The sequence below is a fragment of the Buteo buteo genome, chromosome 8 (assembly GCF_964188355.1).
Source record: "Buteo buteo chromosome 8, bButBut1.hap1.1, whole genome shotgun sequence".
Classification (NCBI taxonomy): Eukaryota; Metazoa; Chordata; class Aves; order Accipitriformes; family Accipitridae; genus Buteo; species Buteo buteo.
In genome coordinates, this window is record NC_134178.1 from 38,667,261 (window position 1) to 38,691,672 (window position 24,412).

At 39.3% G+C, this 24,412-nt stretch overlaps 1 protein-coding gene across 6 annotated transcripts in view; it reads left to right on the top strand.

The window, feature by feature from the left end:
- IMPG2 (interphotoreceptor matrix proteoglycan 2) overlaps positions 1–24,412 on the top strand; it is a 64,015-nt gene that overhangs the window by 1,091 nt on the left and 38,512 nt on the right. For 4 of the 6 annotated variants that reach the window (XR_012651338.1, XM_075034167.1, XM_075034164.1 and 1 more), the window contains exons 2-3: positions 4,890–5,150; positions 15,829–15,995. Coding sequence is in view for 5 of the 6 variants with exons in the window: in XM_075034164.1 (XP_074890265.1) it covers positions 4,890–5,150; positions 15,829–15,995 (428 nt within the window). In the remaining variant the exon portion in view is untranslated. Of the gene's footprint in view, positions 1–4,889; positions 5,151–8,648; positions 8,854–15,828; positions 15,996–24,412 lie in introns of those variants that run through there. The other 2 variants (XM_075034165.1, XM_075034168.1) reach the window with 2 other exon arrangements.

A 24,412-nucleotide genomic window follows, 5' to 3' on the forward strand; every position in this document is an offset into this window, starting at 1 on the left:
TAAAACTAAGACCAACAACAATAATTCTGTCCAACCAAATTGAAGTTGGAAACACTGTTCAAAGATGAAGCACAGGCACCGGGATCATCTTTGACTGTTGAACAAGGTAAGAGATACTTTCCTGATCAACAGTTCAGAAAAGGAGGGATGCTGAGAATAGGTTTACATGGACAGAGTAGATAATGAAGTGTTAGATTAATTTGGTTGACCTCACTTCCTGATTTTTCTGCTCCAAATAGTTTACTACATGATGGAAGAGGTGGCGGTATGACAGGCTGTGGTGGGCTAAATTTGCTCAGCTGGAAGGCTAAACTGCCTCAGACCTTGCTTATTCCTGGGAGACGGTTCACCAGAGCTCTCTTCAGGAGCACAAGCAAAAAGTGCCAACAGTGAAATGCTTGGCAACAGCAACCACAGAAATTGAACAAGTGAAAAGGCTTTGCCTAACCTAATTGTCTCAGCTAAACTGATTGGGAATTTTGTTGGTGAATCCTGTCAAATGCCATAAAGTCAGTTGGTGTAGTCCAGTCACAGGAGACAATTATAATCTTGGAATTAAGCCGCGTGAGCTTGGAGATAGGGAATGTCTGCCATCATGTGGCTCTTCATTAGAGGCCTTTTCATTAAACTGTACCTTTATTTTGCATTTTTTTTAGTTACAGATGAGTGGAGTTAGCTTTTTTGAATAAATTGCATTTGAAAAACAATGAAATTTAGAACAATATGTGTGCTGTAGCAGAATTTCAGTGACCATTACCTTGTAGAGAACTATAATTCAGCTAATCACATTTGCTGTATTAAAGTGCATGTCCTTTCTTTTCAGAAATAAAACTTGTCAGAAAATTGTCTTTTTATTTTTGGAGGTACTGATGTGACCTTGGCATGTTACGTCACTAGGATTATACTTCCCTTTTTTTTCCCAGCAAGAATATACTTTTCCTGCATACTTTTGAGGAGATACAATTTGTCTGCATCTTCTGATGTAAAGTATTACTGTAAAGGCTTTAATCAAATCTAGGTAGGAGTTAATTTTCCAAGGTTATTTTGGAAATCTATTGCAAGAGTTGTTTTGTTTGTTTTAAAAAACTTTAAATTATGGTTGTACTTTTAGTTATGCCTTTTGCTACCAAAAATATAGGAGATTTTCAGCTGTTGCAAATCTAAATTTCAGTGCTGAAATCAGTGTTGAATTTAAAATTGATAGCTTGAACTAATATTAATAAAACTTAATTTAAATGTTTAAAATATTTTATTCACACAGAAGCTGACATAGCCATACCGTAGAAAACAAATTTTGACAGAAGTATAAAGCAGGTAGTTTTTATACTATTCACATTCTGAGTGCCTCTGAGTACTTTGCTGATGAAAAAAACAGGAACACCATAAATCTGGAGACTCTCAGGAAAACTTTTAATGGGGTTTCATACTCTTACTGAAGCACATGTATTCTGAGAATTTTCTCTAAAAGGATTAGTTGTCATGCATTCTTGAGGTAAGTTAGCTTTTGCCTTTATAAGCGTGTATATTTCTAATCTTGGTTCAGTTGCATTTTTGCAGGGTAATACAAGCAAAAACATTCATGACATGGAAAGCACCAGCCTCTGCAGAGGATTAAAAAAAAGGCTGGTCTTTATTGTTGAATCCAGGATCGTAATAAAGGTACCCAAGCTAGCCTCAAAAGTTGCTCTGTCTACCTAGAGATGCTGAATAGGACTTTGAAACAGTTTATGGGTACCAGTGCAATGTTGTTCCCATGCCTCGTATCACCAGGACCGTTCAATTTACAGCTCCAGTGTGGTGTACTGCACTTGGTGCTGCCGCCAGTATTGTAGTTAGCTTGACAGAGCTAGTGTAGGTGATCAGTGCTGATTTGATAGATACAAAATGTCTGATTCTGAGAAAACTGGGGGTGTTAGAGCAGCTCAGTGATTTAACTTAAAGTGCAATTTCATAGTTGTGGAAAAAAAAAAATCCAGGGAAAATACGTTGTTGCTTTGAAAAATATCAGCTAGAGTCTGTTATATGTCAGAAGACAGAGCCTAAAAACACGTGGTTTTATTTGATTCCTGTGAGTATCGTCTGTGTAATATCAGGAATTAACAGTGTTATCTGAATTGCTGGGAGTTCAGGAGAGCAACTAGAAGCGAGGAGTCAGCACTGTAAACTTAAGGAGCTCTGTGCAAATGCTCTGCAGACTGTCATCTGGGAAGCCTTGGGAATCCAGCTTTGAAATATTTATGCAAAACCACTACCAAAGATAGTTACTTCAGACAAACCAGCAGTTTGCTCAGATTGATCTGAACGCGGTAACCAGCAAGTCCGAAGTAATGCCACCCAGGAGACAGCCCTCATGGGGTTTTCTTAGTGATCTGAATGCAGTCTGCCATTGCAGAATAGCTTCCATACACGTTTCCACAATGAGCTGACCCTGGGCAGGAGGGGAAGCTGAGAGTGCTGCTGCTTTTCTGCACTCTGTCCTTTCTGCAGTTCTTAGCTGGTCATCTCTTCAGGTATCTATACTAATTTGTTCCTACTGCTCATGTCAGATAATACCTGAAGAGAGGTGGAAGAATCACAGCTTGCCCTGGCTTTATCTCTGGGGGGAAGCACTGCTTCTGGGGTGCGAGGGACAGTGGTGTAACAGCACAAGATTTTCTCCTTTAGCACAGACTTGGGCAGTAGGGCTGTATTAGCTCTGTCACCAGAAGAAACAGTCCTACAGAAAGGTTGCTTTGATGTTATCTAGATAGGCGTCGGTGTTTAAGCGAGTCAGTGCATTTTTAGATACGTATATTTGTACAATTAGTACACTGAGACTCCGCTGGAGACTAGCGTGCTCCCTCTGACATTTTTGTGGTCAGCATGATTTTTAAAAAGCGCAGAAATTGAAAGGCAGATGAAAAAACGTGGTTAATTAAATGTGAAAGGTGCTGTCCTTGTTTGGACTGTCTGTTAATGGTATGACAAGCTCTGGTAAAGAGCTTAGCTGGCCAGATTAAAATTAAAAAATTGTCTCAGTCCATCTGCTAGCTCCAAGGAGTTTACTTCCATCACCTTTTCTTGTTTCTTCACTAAAGCGGAATACTGTCTTTGAAAAGAACATTCCCAGGACATCTTGGTTGACTTTTTCTACCTGTTTTTTCCAAAGATAATTATATGTGACATCAAGATACTTCAAGAAGGGTAATGCTCTTGGTTGGTTCAAGGATACGTTAAAGACAACAGCTCTTTTGCTAAAAGGGATTTCTTTTATTTATTTTTTCTCCTTGCATCTTGGTTTTTTTGACACAAAAAATTATGTTTGGCTTCATTTGGAAAATCTTTCTTTGCCTTCCAGTTTTGGGAATGATTAAAGGCAATCTTCAAATAGTTGCAGGTAATGCAGAAATCTTATTTATATTCTTGTTTTCAAAGTTTATCCATGGCAGTGTGTAGAAATAAAAATACCTCTCTACTTTAAGTATAACAAAGGGGACTAATACAGAGAAATGTTTGGTCAAATCTGTGCCATGATATCAGTGTAAATATGGAATACTTAGAGTGATTTCCAGGAGGTATTACTGTACATCTGTGTTGTTTTGAGTGTAGATTGTAGCTACAGGAGGTAAGTTTTTCCAACTTTGAGAGACGTTAAATACTAATAAGTTTTTTACTTGGTGCTTTTTTGTTTAGTAATTTTGTATTCAACTTTAAAAAGTGAGGTTCTGTCTTCTGCTTATGGACAATCAAGATGTGTCAGTTTGGGTAACGACTGGGCTTTTTGCGGTAGTGACCTTTTTTGATGTTCTCTCTCTGGTGTACCATCTGGTGGTGGTCTTCTGCACTAGAGCTGACTATTAATATACGATCAAAATAACCACGTTCTTCATATTTCGGTCATCAAAGTCAAAGATGCTGTTGACTTTGAAATTGCAGAATAAGCTCATAATCTGTGGGATGAAAAATGCCATACACTTATTACTATTCTTTCTCTAATAAATGATTCATTGTGGTTCTTCTTCAGGCATGTTTTCTGGGGAAAAAGTGAAAGAAGAAAGGTGAATTAACTAATTTCAGATCAGTTGACTGATGACTGTGGAGGATAGAGAGTTAGACTGTCAAGCTGAAACCAAATAGACACATTCTCCCCTCAGCTGTAAAGTTTCCTCTCGAGTGATGTGGAATAACTAACATAATAGGGAATTTTAAAAAAGACTAAACCTGATGAGCCCTTTTTTCTGTTTTTTTTCTTTTTTTTCCTGCTCCAGTTGGGTAGGGACCTATCTCATGGTGGTAAAAGGTGTACTTGCTAACTGTCAATTCAAGCAGCTTTCTTTCTGCAAGGGATAGAAAAAATTTCTTTACTGAAAAGGTTGTGTCAGGCATTGAAACAGGCTGCCGAGGGAAGTGGTGGAGTCACCATCCCTGAAGGTGTTAAAAAAACATGTAGACGTGGCCCTTCAGGACGTGGTTTAGTGGGCATGGTGGTGGTGGGTTTGACAGTTGAACTCAATGATCTTAAAGGTCTTTTCCAACCTAAACGATTCTATGATTCTATGAAGTGTTTCTTGTGGAAAGAAAGTATGGAATAAGGGGATTTCTTAATTAATTACTTAATTCATTTCTGGCCCTGAAAACTTCAAAATACATGTTTATTCACAAATATAGTCCCATTGACTTAAGCCAAATCACAGAAGGGAAGTTAAATACAAAGCATTACCATTCAAAGGGTTAGAGCTTTAGGCTGTGTTACCATTTGATGGGATGCTGTAAAGAGCTTAACGTTGTTTATAATAGTACAGTCATACAGACAGGTTATGTCCTTCAGAGACCACAGCAATGGCATTAAGACACATACAATTGCATCACTATCTCATCTGAGAAATTTATGTGTGGTTTTAATTTTACAGCAGAAGGTTATGCAGCTACAGAAGGAGGACAGGCTAAAGATGGTTCACCAATGCCTCAGCTCAGTGGCTGGCAGTTGGCAAACCCTTCTCTGCCTCCTGAGTTGAAAAAGCTTAATGGCATCGTGGAGGCTGAACAGGTCAACAAGAATTTGCTGTTACGAAGGAAGCGGTCCATTCTGTTTCCTAGTGGAATTAAGATCTGCCCTGATGAATCTGTTGAGCAGGCTATTGCCAACCATCTGAAATATTTCAGGCTCAGAGGTAAGTGATTGTATGTCTCATGGGTTGATAAGAACATTTATAAAAAAAAAAATAAATAGATGAAGCTTTTAAACATAATAAATACCAGGCCATATGAAATACATTATTACCCAAGAAACTTAGTTTTCTGTGATAATCTTCCTTATGAGAGCTGTTCTGAGCTAAAAAAAAACACCTTCTGGTTACTCTGGTTTTCATATAAAAACTCTCAGTCCCTGAAACCACAGTTAGTGTTTAATAGTTACTAATCCTTTCTTACAGAACAACTTGAATGCTAAGAAAAATAGGTGCTATGTATAGGCTAGCTAAATGACAGAGACTGTTGTTTTTATTTAGTGTTCTGCAGGTGCTAGCAGAATCCACTGAGGGATCTTTCAGAAAAGAATCAAGTCTGAGACATTGATGTCTCACCCATGTGACTTTTGAGTATGGCTGGTTGTGCAAAGCGTAGTATAGTCTGTCTAGAAAGCCAGTCTCTGTATTAGGCTGTAGTATAATAGACATGAAGCTTTTCTTTCAAGATGTAGAAATTGGTGTGACAGAGCTTTCTCTGAAAAGCTGAAATATTCCCAGTAACAGCTTCTTTCATGTGATGAAATATTACAGCAATATGATGTATTTTAAAGCCTTCTGTCTGACAACATTGGAAGGAGGCATCGAGGTCATGCAGCACCTTCTGGTATTTGTGTGTCTCTGTAGCATTCAAACAATTCATAGTGTCTTAACATGTTTATGCATAATTGGTGAAAAGGGAAAGAGTAGCTGTCACTTAAAGGAGAAGGAAGGGTGTTCAGAGACTCATGTTTAATGAGATTTTTTTGATTGCCTATAGAAGAAACTCCCACTGGTAACTCAATTTATTCCGTTAGAGCCGTGAAGAACAATTAAAACCAGAGTTGCTGAGTGTCTGCATAAAATAAACATAAAGAATGTATTTGCAAAATAAAGTGGAATTATATGGCATCAGAGCCTCATTTAAATATGAATTGTGCCCAGCTTATGAGGCATGTCAACATTGATGATCATGTAGACAGTTTGACATGCTTTGCAAGCTTCTTGTTTATGTCTACCAAGTAACACTCAGCTGCTCTTTGTTTTGCTCAAAATGAACGCATACTATGTGCAGTGACCCCTCAGTTATCTGTGGTAGGGGTACGTAAAGGCAATACCACGTAAGCAAAAGTGTGAGTGATAATAAAGAAGGAAGATCTGTAAATTAGGTTGTAAAGCATATTTAGGACTTAATGATCCTAGGCTGAACCAAAAATCCACCTAGTCCATCTGCTGTCCTACTGGACTTACAGCTTCCACAATCCACAAGGATTTCTTGAGCAGAGATGCTATGACCACCCTTAGCACTTTTAACTTAAAACTTTTGAAAAAGATCTCTGCAAGTAGCAGAGGTGACTTCAATTAGCAGCAAGTTGAGCAAGGTCTGGTTCAAGCAACTTGTCATCTTCATTCTGTTAGCAGCAATGCACTGCACCATGAGTATTTGGTCATGTCTAGTTAATCACTTCCTAAGTAAATGCACCAGAGGTAAGTGGGAGTTGATGATGCTGTTACTTTCATTCACAGTAAAGCTGTTCCTTGAGTGTTACTGAATTATATAACACTTTTTTCTTGAAACCATGTTTTTACTAGCTAGCTGAATCACCACAGTGATAAAATAGTGAGATGGACTTTCTTGTCTCTGCAGTGTCAACAAAATAGTCCTAGGAAAGAGTGTGGTCAGTGTTTAGCACTTGGAGAACAGCTACTATAAATAACTGATCCCACAAGGGAATAAATACAAAGGTACACAGAATTGGTTGATTTTTCAATCTCAGTCTGCATTTTTAGAATCTTCTTTTTATTCTGTATCTGTTGAAGTAAGGAATGACTTTAATATCCCATATTTTCTCTGGAAAGGATGGTTTCAATACAATCTATTCTTTACTTAGTTTTACTTTACTATTGGCAATAAACCGTGCCACTACCATGGAAGGAAATGTTGATTAATGTTTTGTTGCAAGAGCCTGCTAAAAAAACAGAAAAGGTTTGCATGTGCTGATTATCAAGATTGTTTGTTTCATTTATATTTACCTTAAAAGGAAATAGGTGAGAATATAATTATCTATATGTAGCTCCTAGCTTTATTTACTTTCACTAGCTTGCTAAAGCCTCTATTAATGTCAGAGAGTGAGTGACTGATGAACATTTCTGTCATAGGCTTTAAGCAAGTACTTATGTCATATAGCTGTAGGCTTAACAGTGTACAACTTTTTTGTTTTCTTCAGACTGCAATATCTGGATTTTTTTTTAGCCTTAGAAAGATACAAGATGAAGACATATGATAAATACATAATAAACCATTAAAAAAATTTAAAGGGCAGCAAAATACAGGGATCTGGAGAAAAATCAGTATTTTCTAAAACAGTAGCACCCTTCAGCATATGAAAGTCTAAGTAATGGTATGATTATTCAGTGGTGGTTGTTCTTATTACTGTAGTAATCAGAAGTACCAGCCAAGAATAGGGGTGGTTTTGTACTTGTTTCTCTACATCTGCAGTCTAGAAGGCAGATTTCCAAAGTGCTGATTTATTCCTACAGTCAGTCACATTGCAGAACAAACTGAGTTTTGTATTAGCATAAGATATTATTTTCAGTCTCTTGTGAGATGAAGCTGGGATTATGATTGTCTCTGTACTCCCCAGTATGATATAGTCTCTGCATCTCCTGTAGCTGTATATGGAGGTTGCTGCTGTTGGCTGGCTTTGTATTTTATTTCTTAGAATATGGAGATGGAAATCAGTCATAGATGCTTACAGATTGGGTACTGTAGGCCTATGGGTTGGGTCTTATAGAGTATTTTTAACACAAGTCCTTTTAAATGGTAGTAATGTTATGGTTGCTGCTGGAAAGTCATGTAAATCTAGTGGTGGTTCATAGCTGGAACGTTGTTATGAACACAAAGTGTGTCCAATGGGCAGCTGGAGATTTCACAAAACATATTCTGTGAAAAACTAATAGTGCGATTTCAGATAGTGAGTGTGCTGTATATGGTAATGTTGATTATGAGTAATGATGTTCTTTACTGCTGACAGGGAGATGGTAGCCCAAGCCCCTGTTAAATAAAAATTATTGTAAGAAAAATAGCCATACCCACTCAGACCAAAAGTCTGTCATGACCAGTCACTTTATGTAGACAATTTAGTGAATCTGTCCATTTCCTTTGGTGTAAATTGCTGGTAGATGGCTGAGGATTGTAGTAGACTTGGAAGTTGAATTAGCCGGTTAAACAGAAACAAGATAAGGATTGCAAGGTAGCATGGCTTGCACCATTTCCCTATCCTGTGTCTGTTAATTGGCTGCTGGATTTTGACACCATGGCTCAGAGTTAATACTGCTGCTCTTTGCCACCTCTGAGATGTAATTACTCCAGTGGCTACCTTTCCTAAATTCTGTTTGCATTTTTTGCTGCTGTGATCCAGTATCTTAAACAATTCAGTGTATGCTTCTGAGTGAGTACATCTTCTTTTCCCATGAGTAAATCCGATAGTCTTTCCACTAGAACCGTTTTGGTCAGCCAGAACTTCAGATGACGATGAAATTCTAAACATGGTGTTTAAAGATTCTGACCAAAGAAGGAAGTAGACCATATTCTAGTGTGTCACAGCTGATGAGAGACAAGGACATTTTGGAACTCTGGAAAGAATAAAAGGTATTTCTCAGGAATGAAGTTCTATGCATGATTATAATCCCTAGATTTGGTAATCTTGGGCATAGCACTGAGCTTTCTCATTTTTCCCTTTCCTGGTCACTTCACATCTATTTACTGAAGCATTAGAAATAATGATGTTATGTTCTGCACATGGACAGAGTTAAGAGTGAAGTTTCAATTTGATGGTGAAATCCTAAATATTAGAAATTGTTCAAATCTTGCTGAATAATGATAAAAGCTAACAGTCAAAAGTCGTAAGAAGTACCTGGCTATAAAGAAGCATACAATAAATAAAGTGTCTGACTGAGTGAGCCTTTTCTCCTTGTTTCCCCCTCATCCCTGGCACATACTATGCATAGCTCATACTCAGCCAATAAATTTCATAAGTTTATTTGTACAAGGTCTAGTTCTGTCTCCCTGTAACATTTATTTTTAGATGTCAGCATATGCTTCTAAGAAGCCTGACTTTTCCCATGAAAGACACTCCTTTGTAGTTCCTGAAATATTACTGGTGAGAATAGTTTATGTGCTAGAGTTTAGTACATTAGTGTTCAAAGAAAAAAATCTATCATGTGGATTAGCTAATTCACATTCAACTATTTTAATTTAAAATCCTGGTTTGTTGTACATATTGTTTAAGGGCTGCTATGTTATAGGCCACACACAGAAGCGTTTCAGCAATAGATGAAGTTGTTTCTCTGCATGCGTGTATATTAATTTGTTTAGCAAGTGCTAACAAAGTCTTCACAGGAAAGATCTCTTAGGTGTCTGTCAGTCTCCCTGTCACTGTAGTCCTTATCAAAACCCACTGCAATTAAGCCATTCAGTTGTGCAGAAATTGTTAGAGAGGAGAAGTTGGCCTCATTTTGCCTCAAAATAGAATATTCAGCCTGATTCAGTGCTCCTAGCCACTGTACACGATTCAACTCTTAAGAAGCACTAATGGGATTTAACTGGGATTAAACTCCAGCACTGCCCACTTACACAAATGGCCAGAAAGCCACCCTACCCCCTACTAGGTGCCCAGTGCTGTCATGTGGTGCCCCTTCTGTTAACCTCAGAAATCCCTGAGCACAGACTGAGTGTAATAGGTTAATTGTCTCTCATTTGAGAGATAAATGCATCCTGAATGGTAAAGCTGGAGCCACAGAGATGCTGTATCCTACTCAGGTCCATGAAAGGTAGCCATACAGGAGAATTTCAGAGAGAGAGAGGTCATCTCATCACAGATCTTAGCTGGAGGTTTTGAAAACAATGATGAAGTCTTTAGGAAAGGAAGTTTCAAATAAACTTTTTTTTTTCACCCCTTCCTGAAGGTTTATAGGACTGAAAAGACCTTGTGCCTGCCTATGTGGAATTTTTTTGGCTGAAACACAATTTATTTTAAGTTTTTCAGGATATTCTCTATTATTTTTAAGTATTACTTGAGCGTAAACACTGCATTTGAAGCAGATAAGCTCCTGAGGGCTGGGCTTTTCGGCTTCCGGAGTAGATATGCTGGGATTCATGTGGTCTTACTACATGTCCAGCTTTCTGAGGCAGCCTTTTAAACCTGTTACAGCCTTTAAAAGTCAAGACCTTGCCTACTTTAAGTACCTATGACACTTTGCTCAAGTGGAAGTTTGCACAGGGGCATGGGCCAAACATGCTGATCTTTCAGTTATTCCTACCTACTTCCTCTTTCACCTTGAAGATGATTATCTCAATGATGAGTTAAATGCCTCTAATTTCTGAGGCATTTCAGGATGGAGTACATGCAAAATGTAGTATGTGCATGCAAAATGTATTTTGGAGAAAGATTGCAGAACAAGCCATCTGGTTTGCATTTTTGGTTTAAATTCTGATTGATTGTGTCAGTCAGTTACGTGTCTTCTGCATAACTGTTTTCTTTCCTGTAGATAGCTGGAATGATTGCATCTCTGTGGCAGGGAGCCTCTCTTTATCTTATAAGCCTTCATTTTTTTTAACATTTGAATTCTTCAGAGGAAAATGGCAAAGTAGCTGAGAGATCAGTTAACACTAAAATACAAATTACTTGTTACTGCAGCCGTGGGATGAAGGAAGTAATTTTCTAGAGGAGCTTACCTTCCCACCCATGGGTACCTTCAAGGCTCTTAGCTTGCTGCCTTAAAAGGTTGATCTCGATTTTGTGATGCTTTTAATCAGTATTGTTTCCCAGGGATAAGAGGCCTCAACACAAATCCTGTCTCCTCCAGGGCCTGGTATCACGAACGCTGTCCCACATATTTATGCCTGTGGCTACCCCCGTAGCAGGCTAGTGAAAGTTTGGCATGAGATGTAGCCATAAAGACAGGCTCTTCTCACATGCCCTGAGGGCTGATCTGCTAGTCAGGTGGCATGTGGCAGCACTGCTGGGTCTGCTCAGCAGTTCCTTCCTGATACTGGCAGGGCTGGCTGCTTGCTTGGTTGGTTTTTAAGGGTTTTGCAGCTAGTCTTAGAAACCTAATTCCTGGAAAGATCATAACACAAAGCCTGTACAGCAGATTTATTTTACTTAATAGTTGGAGTTTGTTAATGCAGCGTATTGTATTAAGCAAGCAGCTTCAGTCATAACTGAACTGTTGGGCTTCTGTCAATTTGTTGTGAGCTCTGATGCCATTCCCTATCTATTTTAAACATTTGATATTTAAAATTCAAAGTTACATTGCTAATCAAAAAGTTTACTGGTAAGCTTGTTTGGTTTTCTCTCTTCCTGATGTGTTTTCTTTTATTTTGGTTTCAAGGAGTTGCTATTTTAAATACTAGTTAAAAGTTGCTTCATTTGTTGTCAGCATATATAGATAGTATATGTGGCACAGATACCGGCAAGTTGCTGGAAGGTCAGAAAGGAAAGATAGCAAATTATTTTTATACGATAAAATATATTTATTTACTGAAGCTTCCAGTCAAGTCCTGTTTAATTTTGTTTACATTTTTATGTCTCCAGGTTCTGTCTACAGAGTCTCAGAATGCTGTCCTAGTTTCAGCTGGGATAGAGTTAATTTTCTTTCTAGTAGCGGCTATAGTGCTATGTTTTGGGTTCAGTATGAGAAGAATGTTGATAACACACTGATGTTTTCAGTTATTGTTAATGCTTAGACTAAGTCAAGGTTTTTTCAGCTTCTCATGCCCAGCCAGCAAGAAGGGGCTGGAGGGGCACAAGAAACTGGGAGGGGACACAGCCAGGACAGCTGACCCAAACTGGCCAAAGGGATATTCCATACCATGTGAGGTCATGCCCAGTATATAAATTGGGGGGAGTTGGCTTGGGTGGGGGTGGGGCTCAAGAACTAACTGGTCATCAGTCAGCGTGTGATGAGGAATTGCATTGTGCATGACTTGTTTTGTATATTCCAATCCTTTTATTATTATTGTCATTTTATTATTGTTGTTATCATTATTAGTTTCTTCCTTTCTGTGCTACTAAACTGTTCTTATCTCAACCCACGAGTTTTACCTTTTTTTCCCTGATTCTCTCCCTGATCCGAGGTGGGGGGGGCGGGGAGTGAGTGAGCAGCTGCATGATGCTTAGTTACCGGCCGGGGTTAAACTACAGCAAATGCTTATAATCTAGTTATGAAACTCATGTTTTTCTTATATGGGAGTTCTCAAGAATTTGTTGATGATAAACTTTGAAAAACCTCCCTTGCCAGCGGATAGTCGAAAACATGCCACAAGGGTGGGCTCCACCTTCAAGTTAAAAGAAGGTTAATCACATTTATTAGGGGACTTGAATGCACTGTGAGGATGGTGTCTCTTCAGTTCCCTGGGTGGCCACGTCAATGAAGCCATGATAAGAAGTGGCTCCCTCTTTGATATACCTGAAGGAGAGATGGGAGATCGAATCATGCTTGTCTTTTTCTTTACATGAGTGTGATTTGAACAACACTGAAGAACTGTACTGTTCTTTTTCGGTGCTTGGAGTGGCAACTCTCATCGAACTATAAAACATTTAAAAGGTATATGGAGAAAGAAAGACTGAAACAAAATTGTTCCTTTTCTTAGCCAGGCTACAAATTTGCTCCTGAGCACCATATAGGTAAGCATGCCTGGGGATGGTTCTTGGGTTGAGCCCTTACAGCCTGGATTTATTATCCCGCAAAGCAATCCCCCGCTTTACAAACTGTTCAGTTGGGATAAACAGGACAATGACAAGATGGACTGCATGTCAACAAGGTTGCGGGGTGACTGTGTGTGGCAAGAAGCTCACCATGGCTGAGGATGCAGTTTCCTGGGCAAGGCTAGCAGAAGTGTTTAAATGGCAGTTGTGGTAGATGTTTGCCTGGAGTTTTTAATCCCTTCCTGTGTGTCAGAACTAACAAACTCTCAGACTACTTGGGAGGAAGAAATGGGCCAGCCTTTTCCTTCTGAATACAGAAGCAATTGCACCAACTTGTTACTGCTCACCGCAGTCGAAATGGCTGGATAGGATATGGGCTAGAGAGGACAGAGTGTGACTCCTTATCCGTGTCCCCTTTCCTCCTTCCACAGAAAATATGACCCTGTTCTGACAGCTTAGGTCTGATTAATGGGCTTGGAGCCCACAGATGGTGCAAAGCCTTTGTGACTGGAATTCAGTGGGGTGTCTAATTCCAAATGAAAGGACACACAACAAATCCTTAATCTACTGGGAGCTGATTGGGACAACTGTTCGTACAGCAGCAGCTTGTATTCAGGCAAGACACTGTCTCATCACATTTATTTTAAAAAAGACATTAAACTTATTTAAGAGCATTAAGGAAAACTGCCTTCAATTATTACTGCCAATTATTACTTGCAACTGGAAAGCCAGTCCTTTGCTTGTTGCCATATGAAAACTGTAGGATTAGATAATACCACTGCAATGTATTTGCCAGCTATTGCTATAGCTTCAGCTCTTACTGATAGTCTGCTGAAGACTTATCCCAGCCACAGGGAATAATCTTATTGCAGGAATGTTGCTGTACAATGTTGCACCTGGAGTGAAAGGTCCATTAGTCAGAATACAGAAATGAGAGCGAGTGGTATTCCTTAGTGTAGGCTTCTGGATTCAGAACTAGACTTTGGTCTTTTCCTGGATGCCCAGCTCTTATGAGTGGGATGGTAGAGAGGATGCTACAGATGTCATTCTGCTTCAGGAAGCTTATTAGTACTCCAGCAGGATCCAGAAATCCCAGAGCAGGATTATGGCTTCATTGCCTGAGGTCTGTGCAGAGGTCATATGGAACTGTGGTCCCTGCCTCAAAGAGTTTGCTTTGTCAGCTGCTGAGGAAGCAAGCATAACTTGAGGGGGAATGTGAGAGGATGCATGGATGCTTGTAAATTTGGCTGTTTATTTTTGATTAATAAAGATGCATAACCAAAACTGATTGGAAGCATCTCCAATACCCCTTACCTAATTACTGTGTCTTACAGATAAAGTGAACTACTTGGAAGCTGGAGGGGTGCTAGAGCAGTAATATACAACTGACAGTTAATAATGCAGAGTTTGAGGACTGCATTCTCCTCTAGTCTTACATATCAAATGAGCTACAAGGCTAATCTCCATGTCGGAAAGCTGTCAGGAGTGTGGCATGGAAATGAGAGATATCTGTGTATCTGTAGAGTTCCACAATGGAGAGATGCTCTCAATTGCTCTGATAAACTGAAATTTGGGGTGGAGAAAAGAGCTTTTTCTGCATGGTGCCATCCAGCGTGCCAGCTAAGCTTTAAGGCTGCTACTGCATGTGAAACAGTTCCTCAAGGTTGTTATTTATAAAGCCTTTGCATTTAAGAAAAATGTCCATCTCTTGGTTGAATGAAAGTATGTTTCCATATGTGATCTATGTATTTTTACGCAAGTACATTTAATCAATATTGGAATTCAAAATACAAAGTATCAAGAAGAAATAGAAGTAAGGTACTGGTTTTGGCAGCCTGGAGCTTATTTTTAAGCTGATTGAAGAAAATTGCTTTCCAAAGATAGATTCATCGTCAGTCTCCTATAGGGTCTTGCTTATGATGTCAGGACTTTCCCTGAATGCAGAACATTCCTCTGCTGAGCTGTGTGTATATATAAGTAGTGAAATCTGATTAAAGCCAAAAAGCAGGTTTGACTGCTACTACTCCAGGCTGGCATCTGCTGCGAGTGATTTTTAGAGCTGTTCTCCTTTTAATGTTGTTCTCTTCCAGGACACAAGGAAAATCCTATAAATCTTCCTCTCTTCCAGTTATCCTGGGTCACAGAGAGGTTCTTGCTTGAGCGTTATGTGACCAACTGCTCTGATTGGCAAAGAGCACATGGAAGATTGGGAGGTTAAAGTAGCTGGAGTAGTACAAGACAATTTAACCCTTAATTCTCAGACTGTTCAGTCAGAGTTGTCCAGTTCTTTCTCAGTGCATACATACAGGAGGGTTAGAGATTGACTTACTTCTTAGCATATTATGTTGTTGTGTCATAATCCTGCCTTGTTTTTCAAATTATTAAAGCAATTATAATTTCTGAAACTTCTTTAAAATTCCATGTAAAGGTGACTCCAAAGGAATTTTTACTGATTGAGCATCTCAAACTTTGATCAGTGCCACTGTCATTCTTACAAATTAAGCTCCAGCTCTGTTTTCTGTGAGGACATTTGCCATACTATTTTGGTTTTCTACATTTTTAGAAAAATTTGACCCATTGATCAAGGGCAGTTTCACTCAGTGAAAAGACTGTTGTTCTTGATGGTTGTTAGGAGACAAGCGTGCGCTCTCTTGCTCTGTTCTTTTTTTCTTTAATTAAGGAATTAATTACTTCAGTTAAAAAAATCTGGGAGGGAAGTAGCATGAGTGCAGAAGATTCACCCTTCATTGTCAGTCCCTTCAATGCCTTACATGTTTACATGTAGGTGTCTAGTTACTGTATGCTTTTCAGCCTATTAATATATAGAATGCAACATTTGGACAGTACTATCCTGGCCACCCGTGCTGTGGAAGCACTCCTGTTGTACTAACCCCAGACCTTTCTTGTGCCTTCAGTGTGTCAGGAAACAGTCTGGGAGGTCTTCAAGACATTCTGGGATAGACTGCCAGAGCGTGAAGAATATCACACCTGGATGAGCCTGTGTGAGGAGGGAACGATGAGTGTCTTTGAAATGGGCACGAACTTCAGTCAGTCTGAGGAGCACCGGAGCCTGATTGTGAAGGTGGGTGCAGCACCTGATTGGTGTTTTCTCATGAGAAAGGGCATAATGTCCCACTACAACGTGCAGCTTGGCATATCGCAGGTGGTAACACATGGAGCCCTTAAAATGGACAGGCATGGGTATCCCAGCTCTTGGATCCATAGTCCTGGGGTCAGTTCCAAAACCAAAGTTGTAGCTGATCTGGTGGAGGGAAAAGCAATGATGAAGAAGAGAACATAGTCTTCAATAGGTATGTTCCTGACGAGTAGATGATGTCTAGACCCCTTGTTTGAAAAGGCAGCATGGCATGAGGCAGGCTGTGGTGCATTGCCCCCTGTGGCATGTAACAGCCTTCCTGCTCTGAACTGCACATGGAGATCCCTTCAGTCCAAATGGCACTTTGAAGCAGGAAGTTCTGAGCTGTATTTCTGATGCTACCAAGAGGTATGGCAAAATTACCTGCTAGATGTTTTATGTCGCTGTAGGTTTGTGATGTCTGTACACTGCAGCCTGACTGAAATAAGTGTGGCTATAAATATAAAAAGCTTTGGTGTCCTATGAAGGCAATTGATAACATTGTCACCATGGGGATTTGCAGAGGTTAAAATCAGAGTATGAGTGTAAAACAATTTAATAAAAAATTGCTTAATATCTTGGTATATTTTCTGTTATTTCAGTTGAAGCAAGCTTATTTTAGCTTAAAGCAAATAAAAGGAGCATTAAGCTAAATTAAAGAAGCCTATCTCAAATGAAATATGAAGATGTCTTTTCAGGAGTTGGAATTTTAAAATTAAGTGCTTAACTTTGTACACATCTAAGACAGTAGATATCTTAATTCTCTGGACGAAAGGCTGTCTTAAAATGTATGGTGGTTTATGGATCTTCTTTAAGATTACAATGTCTTCTATTTTTGCAAGCTAATGGATGAGTAGTTTTATGAAACTTTTGATAAGTCTTAAATGTATGTGATCCCATAGAATAAGTAATGTTCCGCTAGTATGGATGTGCTGACATTTTTCCTTTCTGCTTTTTTATGGGCTCCTATGCTAGTAATGTGCACTAGGGAATGTGAGTATCAAAACTGGTGTGAATAATGGAGAGAGGGGCTTTTTTCTGAGCCTGCAGGTTAGTCTTCACAGGTGGATGCTAGCTGAAGTTTGCCTTTATGTTGGTACTGTTGTCCTTAGAAGACTTTGTAAAAAGGTGGAGACAAAATTCATGTGAACTTTTTATGTGCACAGTGAATGTATTATTGCTTAATGTAAGATTCTGGCAGTGAGATGATCTATAGTGGGAGCTTATTAAAAGAAATCAAGATGATTCTTGGAAGCAGGATGACGCATCTAACTTCCCACTGCTGCTTTACCTTTTTGGGTATGGCCCTTCAGCATTACAGTGGAGTCAGATCAAGTGCTCTGTTTGATGGTTTATTCAGATGGTTTATGTGTAATTTAGGTTTTCTTTCTCCTATAGATGGATATATGCCCTTCAGCATTGCAATAGTCTGGAAAAAGGCTGTTCATCCTTCTATTTGTTTTCAGCACAGTTGGTGAAAGGTGATGCTTGTTGGGCTGATTTGATGGGAGAATAGTCTGTGTTAAGGGGGATTGAATGCTGTCACCACTGTGCTCCATGTAAAATGTCATGAATCTCTCAGGCGACTTCTTTTGAAATAAAGCCTGAACTCAATTTAAATTTGAACCAAAGACTGAAGGCAAGAGCACTCTATCCCATCCCCCAGTTAGCCAGCTTCAGAAGGTCTGATGGTGTATTTTTGAATACATAGGTCAGAGTGTGGTTTTAATTGCTCTAAGTACATCAAGTCCAAACACATGCAGCGGTTATGACTCTGCTTCTAAGAACATCTTTCCTCCTGCTAGTTGCTTGCTCCAGTCTAATGTGGTGGTAAGAGCTGGGGCCCAGCCTGCGCACTTTCTGACGCACTGTGTCCTACCCTCTTGTTCTTTCCACTTGCACTAACTAAGCTGACCAAGTTGCATGGCTAAGCCTTTCCCTTACTTGTGGGATATTTTTTTTTTCCTCTCATTACAGCATGTTCATTCATTTGTTCATAGTCAGCTCTTGCCATATATTTTTTCATTCCTTAGGTTTGATCTATAAAGTGCTGAGCACTTCTCACCAGAAGGCTGCCATCATTTCACAGCGTGTACAGTACTCTGTAGTGTGCATGCATGATACATGTGAATAGTCCACACTCTCAATTGCTTAAAAGGAAGACTCACTTCTGCCTGGCACTGTAGAAAAGCAGCTGGCAGTAGTTCTTTGTCTGGCTGTTACATGTCTTGTGTTTGTTGGTAGTTCTTTGTCTGGCCATTACCTGCCTCATTAAATACCACTTGTTTCTAGTTTTCCTCTGGTCTCCAGTGTCTGTGAATCATCTGTGGTTAATTTCAAGAGTTTAGTTTAGACCCTGCAGCTGATCAAAGTATTTCAGCTTTTCTTCTGGTATATATTGGCTATTACTGCATTAGCATTGATCCGCCACCTCTTGTATTGTGCATGTTGGCAGTTTCTAGCAGTCTTATTCTAGAGTGTCTTTCTGTATTACTTTTTGGTAGATAGCAACAAGAAATTCCATTTTTAGAAATGCTGCATACCATGAATTTTCCGTCTCTCTCTCAAAAGGAGTTCAGCATATCTGAAAATTAGGCAAAATAAATCCGAGGGGTTTGCACTCAATAAACAATAATTCAGCAAAATGATTGCTTTCATGCTATTTTTGTTGTAATATGGAGTTTTTGCTTTGAGCAGTGTAATTAAATGACACTTTATTAGCCTTCCTTCCTGGTTCTTACCCTTTCCTCTAATCCCTGGTAATCACTGTCAAACACCTACAGATGTTGCGATGTCTGCTCCAGTATCGCTTAAGTTCATGTAAAGACAAATTCGATTTCTCTTGCTTTTGACTAACATTCTTACTGGATATCAGATGGAGCTTAGACCAGCTCTGGTCCCAGCTCTCATATGTTTTTCTTCAGGAAAAATATTATTTAGTCTTTAATAATCTGTCAAAAAGACTTGACTAATTTGGAGGTGAAGGCATACATAGGTGGAATTTGTTCTTTCGCCATCACATGGCTTCTACTGGTATGGGAGGTGTGCCTCAGAAGACAATGCTTTTGCTGCTCTGTAATAAGCAAGCTTTGTGCCATATGTTGTCTTGGAGAATTGAGGCCTGCCTCTGTGTGATTGCCTGTTCATGTGTGTATATATATGCATGTTATAGAGTAATATATAATACTAAGTTTTCACTAGATTCTTAAAGCAAATCACCTGCCAGATTTTCAGAAGGAGCAGTTGAACAGATTTATGCCAACCATAAAAAAATTATTTTAAGTATTCTTTTTTTTCCCCCAAATTCTTTCATTTTACTTTCTGTGTGATCATGTTAAATGAAAGTACTTTACATAGGAAGAATACTAGCCTAACTTATTTCTTTGGATATTAAGTAGATTTACAAAGTGTGGCATTATGTTATCCCTTCATCTCTCTTCCAGTCTTGGCAGAAATGGAAAAGGATAAGGTAATTCTAGTCCAATGGGAAGTTTTGCTTGCAGTATATTTCTTCATATAAACCTTCCTTTGTATAAATTAACTCTGTTCGTGTTCCTTACTGTGTAGCTGTATTTCAGGGGGAGTATAACTCTGTATTACATAGAATGTCCTCATTGATCCTGTTCATGCAGTTGTTCTACACTTTGGGACCTGTGTGTCTAGAAATCTGATATTGCTGAAACTTGCCCCTGTGACTGTGACTGTGTTCACACTGGCACGAGAAAATTTTTGAAAAACTCAAGAGGGGAGAAACACAAGCAAAAGTATCTATTGATTTCCCAGGAGCCTTGTACTTATTGCTATGAGATTGAAGCACTGCTGCCAAACCAGCACAATTCGTGCTGTTCACAGGAGGATTTACAGCTGGCATATGATATTCTTTGTAAGATACCCACAGAGCTGCTGGGCACATTTATAAATTACAGAAATAATGGAGCAGTTCTGGAGTAGGTGGTTGAACTGTTTTGACACCTGCTGTCCTGCAAGCAACATTTTGTGCAAATTGCATCAGAAGATGCTGCACTGAATGTCTGTGAAGGAACAAAGTTAAAAGAACTGAAGGTGTGAAAAAATGTGGAGTAGTAGTAAGAACAAACATATTTTCAAGAGGTTTAAAAAGGTAGATGTAAAGTCAAGCACATCCTTATATAGTCTGTGGTTCTTTAAAACAAACAAACAGCAAAACCAAAAAACACAATGTGCAGAATACACTGTAAACATTCAGCTTCTGTTGAAAGATACTGGTGAGTACCTTTTACCTTATGGTTACCTTGCAGATACCTTGATTGCTTACACTTTTTTTATGGAGCCTCAGGTGATTTCACATTGACTACTAGTATATATGCTCATATAACAAGAAACAATGTCAGGTCTTGTTATGAATATAATCCATAAATGTACTGTGAGTGATTAGAAGAGGAGGCAAAAAAAATACACTTCCTTCCTAGGAAATAATAATTTAAAAAATCTTTACTGATTCATGTTTATAAGTTGTTTTTTTTTTTTTTACTTTCCATTTTTTTTTCCATTAGCCTGACATCATATAACAGAGAACAAGGGAATAGGATACATGTGCATGTTGAACATAGGACTTCTGCTGTTTTGTAATAGAAACTGTATTATAACATCTAGCTATAGCACATGCTGACGTTTTGAAGGTGGCTTTGGCTCTGGGGAAGAAAAAAAGTTTTGGTGATTTTCTTGGGTGATTACCTTAAGCAATTTTACAGCCTCTTGTTTAATACCCTTTTGATTACCAGTGTGCTCTAAACCTAACCCACACTGATGTCTCCATCAAACAGAATATATTTTATTCAGCAAAACAAGTAGATAGACTGCTGTGTGTATAGGCTAGAGGAATAGAAAAGTGACAATCAAGATGTAGAATACATCCGGTATTGTTGTGTAGCTGCCAAGTTTCTGCTGGCATGTGAGGATCTCTGAACTCCATGACTCCCCAGCCTCTGGCCATTTGTTATTTGTGGCAATCTTGGAATCTTTATTTCCGAAAGAGAGAAAAGACCTAAGCAAACAGGGGGAATGTAGATAACGGCGAGGAGGTAGCTTCCTGCTGGAGCAAGAGACACAAGTCAGGGCCGTGCCTGCTGCTTAACCCTGGTTTCTGTCTGCATAGAGCTTCTTCCCATGTGGTGACAAAGCACAGCTCAGCAGTACCTGAAAAGCTGTATGAATTATGAGTTCAGTAGATATCTTGAAATAGGATGGAGAGAACCTAAAGTACTGATGGTCATACTTACCTGTTTAACTGCCACACATCCCGTTAAGTCATGGTGGGCTGAGATAATTCTTGTGACCCTTCTGTTTATCAAAGTGCTTAAAGCAAGCAGAGGCCCACCGACTTTGTCATTGTTCTTTTGGTCAGTTAATTTGGGGCCATTTTTACTTTTGTTTAGTATTCACTTTTCAGCCCATCAGCAGCTCTATCTGTATCGGTGTATTTGGAGCACAGACTAACTGCTCAGCAACAGAGATTAGGATAAAAGGGGCAGAAGGCAACCCTGCCTTAGGATGCCTTAATGGGCAGCATAACAAAACACCTCCTTAGCATGCTGAACTGGACATTTAGCAACGTAAAATACATTGTTTTGTCTGAATTCTGAGCAGTGTTCAAAGGTGGGATGTAGTACCCTAATGATGTGAGTCATTTGTAACCGCTTACTCTGGGTGCTGTAGTTTCTGACCACCTCACAAAGTAGATGATTTTGTCTCCCTAAAGTTCCTGAAGCAGAAAGACCTCTTTTGCTGCCTCTCCTCTTCCTGTTCTGTGATCTTCCTTGCTAACCATTGTCTTTCTCTGTTTAATCAAATGTCCTAATCACAGTAATCACCTTAACATTTTTTTCTTTGCATAGAATATCTCCAATTTCTTCTGAATCTGGAAACAAGCAGATCTCCATCTGCTCTTTCACACCCCCCATTACCTCTTATGGATGCAAAAAAAATTTCTTGTGTTGCCCTCCTTTGAGCCTTTGTATCAGATTTCCTGCACCCCCTTTCTTATCCCCACACTTACTAGTCTCCTATTGACTTTGGCTCTTTCTTTTTGCATTGCGAGTTTCAGCCTCCTCTAACCTGAAAAGAAAAAAACCCAAACCTTCACCATATATATGCAAATAGATTCATTAGCTCCAATTGCTTCTCCAAATCTTGTCTCATCTCCCTTTCATCTCTTAAGCTCTTTCTGTGTTAATTCCCTCTCGTCACTCTCCTCCAGTTCCAGCCTAAATCTTCCTTTTCAGTCTTTCTTTGACACCTGGCACAGCACAGAAACTGTCAGCCATGAAGCCTGTGCTCATCTCTTTCCAGGCAGAGCTCAGAACTGATGCTTCATCCTCATCATCCCTGTCTCATCAACTCCTTTCTTTACAAATCTGTAGTTCTTCCTTGTTTTCCCTGTTTTGCACCTCGTTTCTAGATAGCACTAACACACACTGAAGAATCACTTCTATGTTGAGAATTCATCTCTGCTGTGGAGCCAATTCCTCCTGGACAGACTGGACCCTTAGCTTGTTTCTGACACCTTTCCGTGGATCTTTAGCCTTCATTTCAAGTTGAACATGGTTGAAACAATTTCTGTTCCACTAAGCATTCCCTGCTATCTCTCGTCTTACTCACTGTAGACCATATTTTCACCTTATCTGTCAGGGCTGTGCCTCAGAGCACTGCTCTCCATCCTGGCCTTTTCCTCCTTCAGTTCTGGACATTGTCATCCATTTCCTTGAACTTCCGCCAGTGCTTTGGCCTTGCCTCTGTGAGACCATGGTTCTGCTCCATACCATGGTGGGGAATCAGGATGGGAAAAGACAGAATCGTTTCTTGGTATGACTTTCCTGTTGGAAATGATGTGTACAGATGGGTTAAATCAAGTGTGCTTGGTACAGTCCTACACAGATGGGATTAAACTAATATGAGATTATTAAAGATCTCCTTGACATTTCCTCCACCTTTTTCTCCTGCCTGGAATTATCTCCAAGATATTTTGTCTTCTGTGCATAATGATCGTGTCTCAGGATCAGACAAGACTATCCCGTATATTTGTTTTTCTGAAAGTTCATGAGTTGACAGAAGCTCATCCATCCAGTCAGTACTGTATGTGATTTGTGGTATTGTGGTAGCCTGTCTTTAATGCTATGGACTCATTAATTCGTGATAATTTTGCATTATATAAAACTAACTGTGGTCTGTTGAGAAAGGCAAGTGCTAGTGCAACTGACACAAAACTCGGCTCCCAGCTTTAGAATTGGTATAATAATGTTATGAAGGTCTTGCTTCAAGAGAACTAATTTTATACGAAGCATCTGCTAGAGGTAGCTTCACTGAGTAAAAGCCATTCCCTTGAGCTTTGGTGTGGCTGCTGCTGCTATGTAGAACTATTTATAGATCACTTCAAGTATTCAAAGGGTAAAGATGTTAATCCTTGCAGATCCGTGTGTGGTAGGTATGTTTATAACCACGTCTTGTTAACGAAGGAACTGAGCCAGAGAGGTGAGGTGATTTGGCAAAGGCTGTTCTGTACTAAATGAGAAACAAAGCCAATATTAGAACTATAGAGCCCTTGGCTTCTAATTAGGGGGAAAAGGTGTCTGTTTGCCAGGAAACTCAAATATTCAGTGCTTGCCCCTCCGCAGGCTGGAATGCAAATTAGACATTTAAGAGAGAAGGAAGGCAATCACACTACAAACTATTGCAGACCATGCCAGATTAGCAATAGGGGGATGCTTCATTTTCACACCCTCAGTTGAAGAAAAACCAAACCATTTAATACTATTAAAAAACAAGTCTTATATTTCAGTCTGTAGGACTGATCCAAAGTGTGTGAATCTGTTTTTCAGCCCTCTGTAGACTGTAAGAAACAGAAGATTGGGTATTGAGATCATACTTTCCTTTTGAATTTACTGTAAAACCTAAGATTTTACCTGTGATGTAAAGCTACAAGATGATAATAATCTCTGCGCAAGCTTTGCATTGGCATGTGGGTTTTAATGGATGACTGATAATTCTTTTATCAACTCATTTGTATTTACAGTTCATGCTTTTTGTTGTTGTTGCAATAGCTTCATGGCATTTTGTAGCAACCAAAGGTAGGGATGACAATCTTTACCATTATTTCTCAAAGCTGCTATTGAATCCAGTGGGAGGTTTTATCTGAGAAAGCATGATGAAAAGTCAGGTCATTTAAACAGTCATTTAAAGCATGTAATCCTTTAAAGCTATTTTTTTCACAAAAGATATGATTTGCAATGAAGAGACTATTCTGTCCTGAACTAGGTGAATGAAGGAATAGTCCAGCTGCCCTATGCAGAGGCTGTCATTCAAAGCCAATCATACAGTATTGGGCTTTG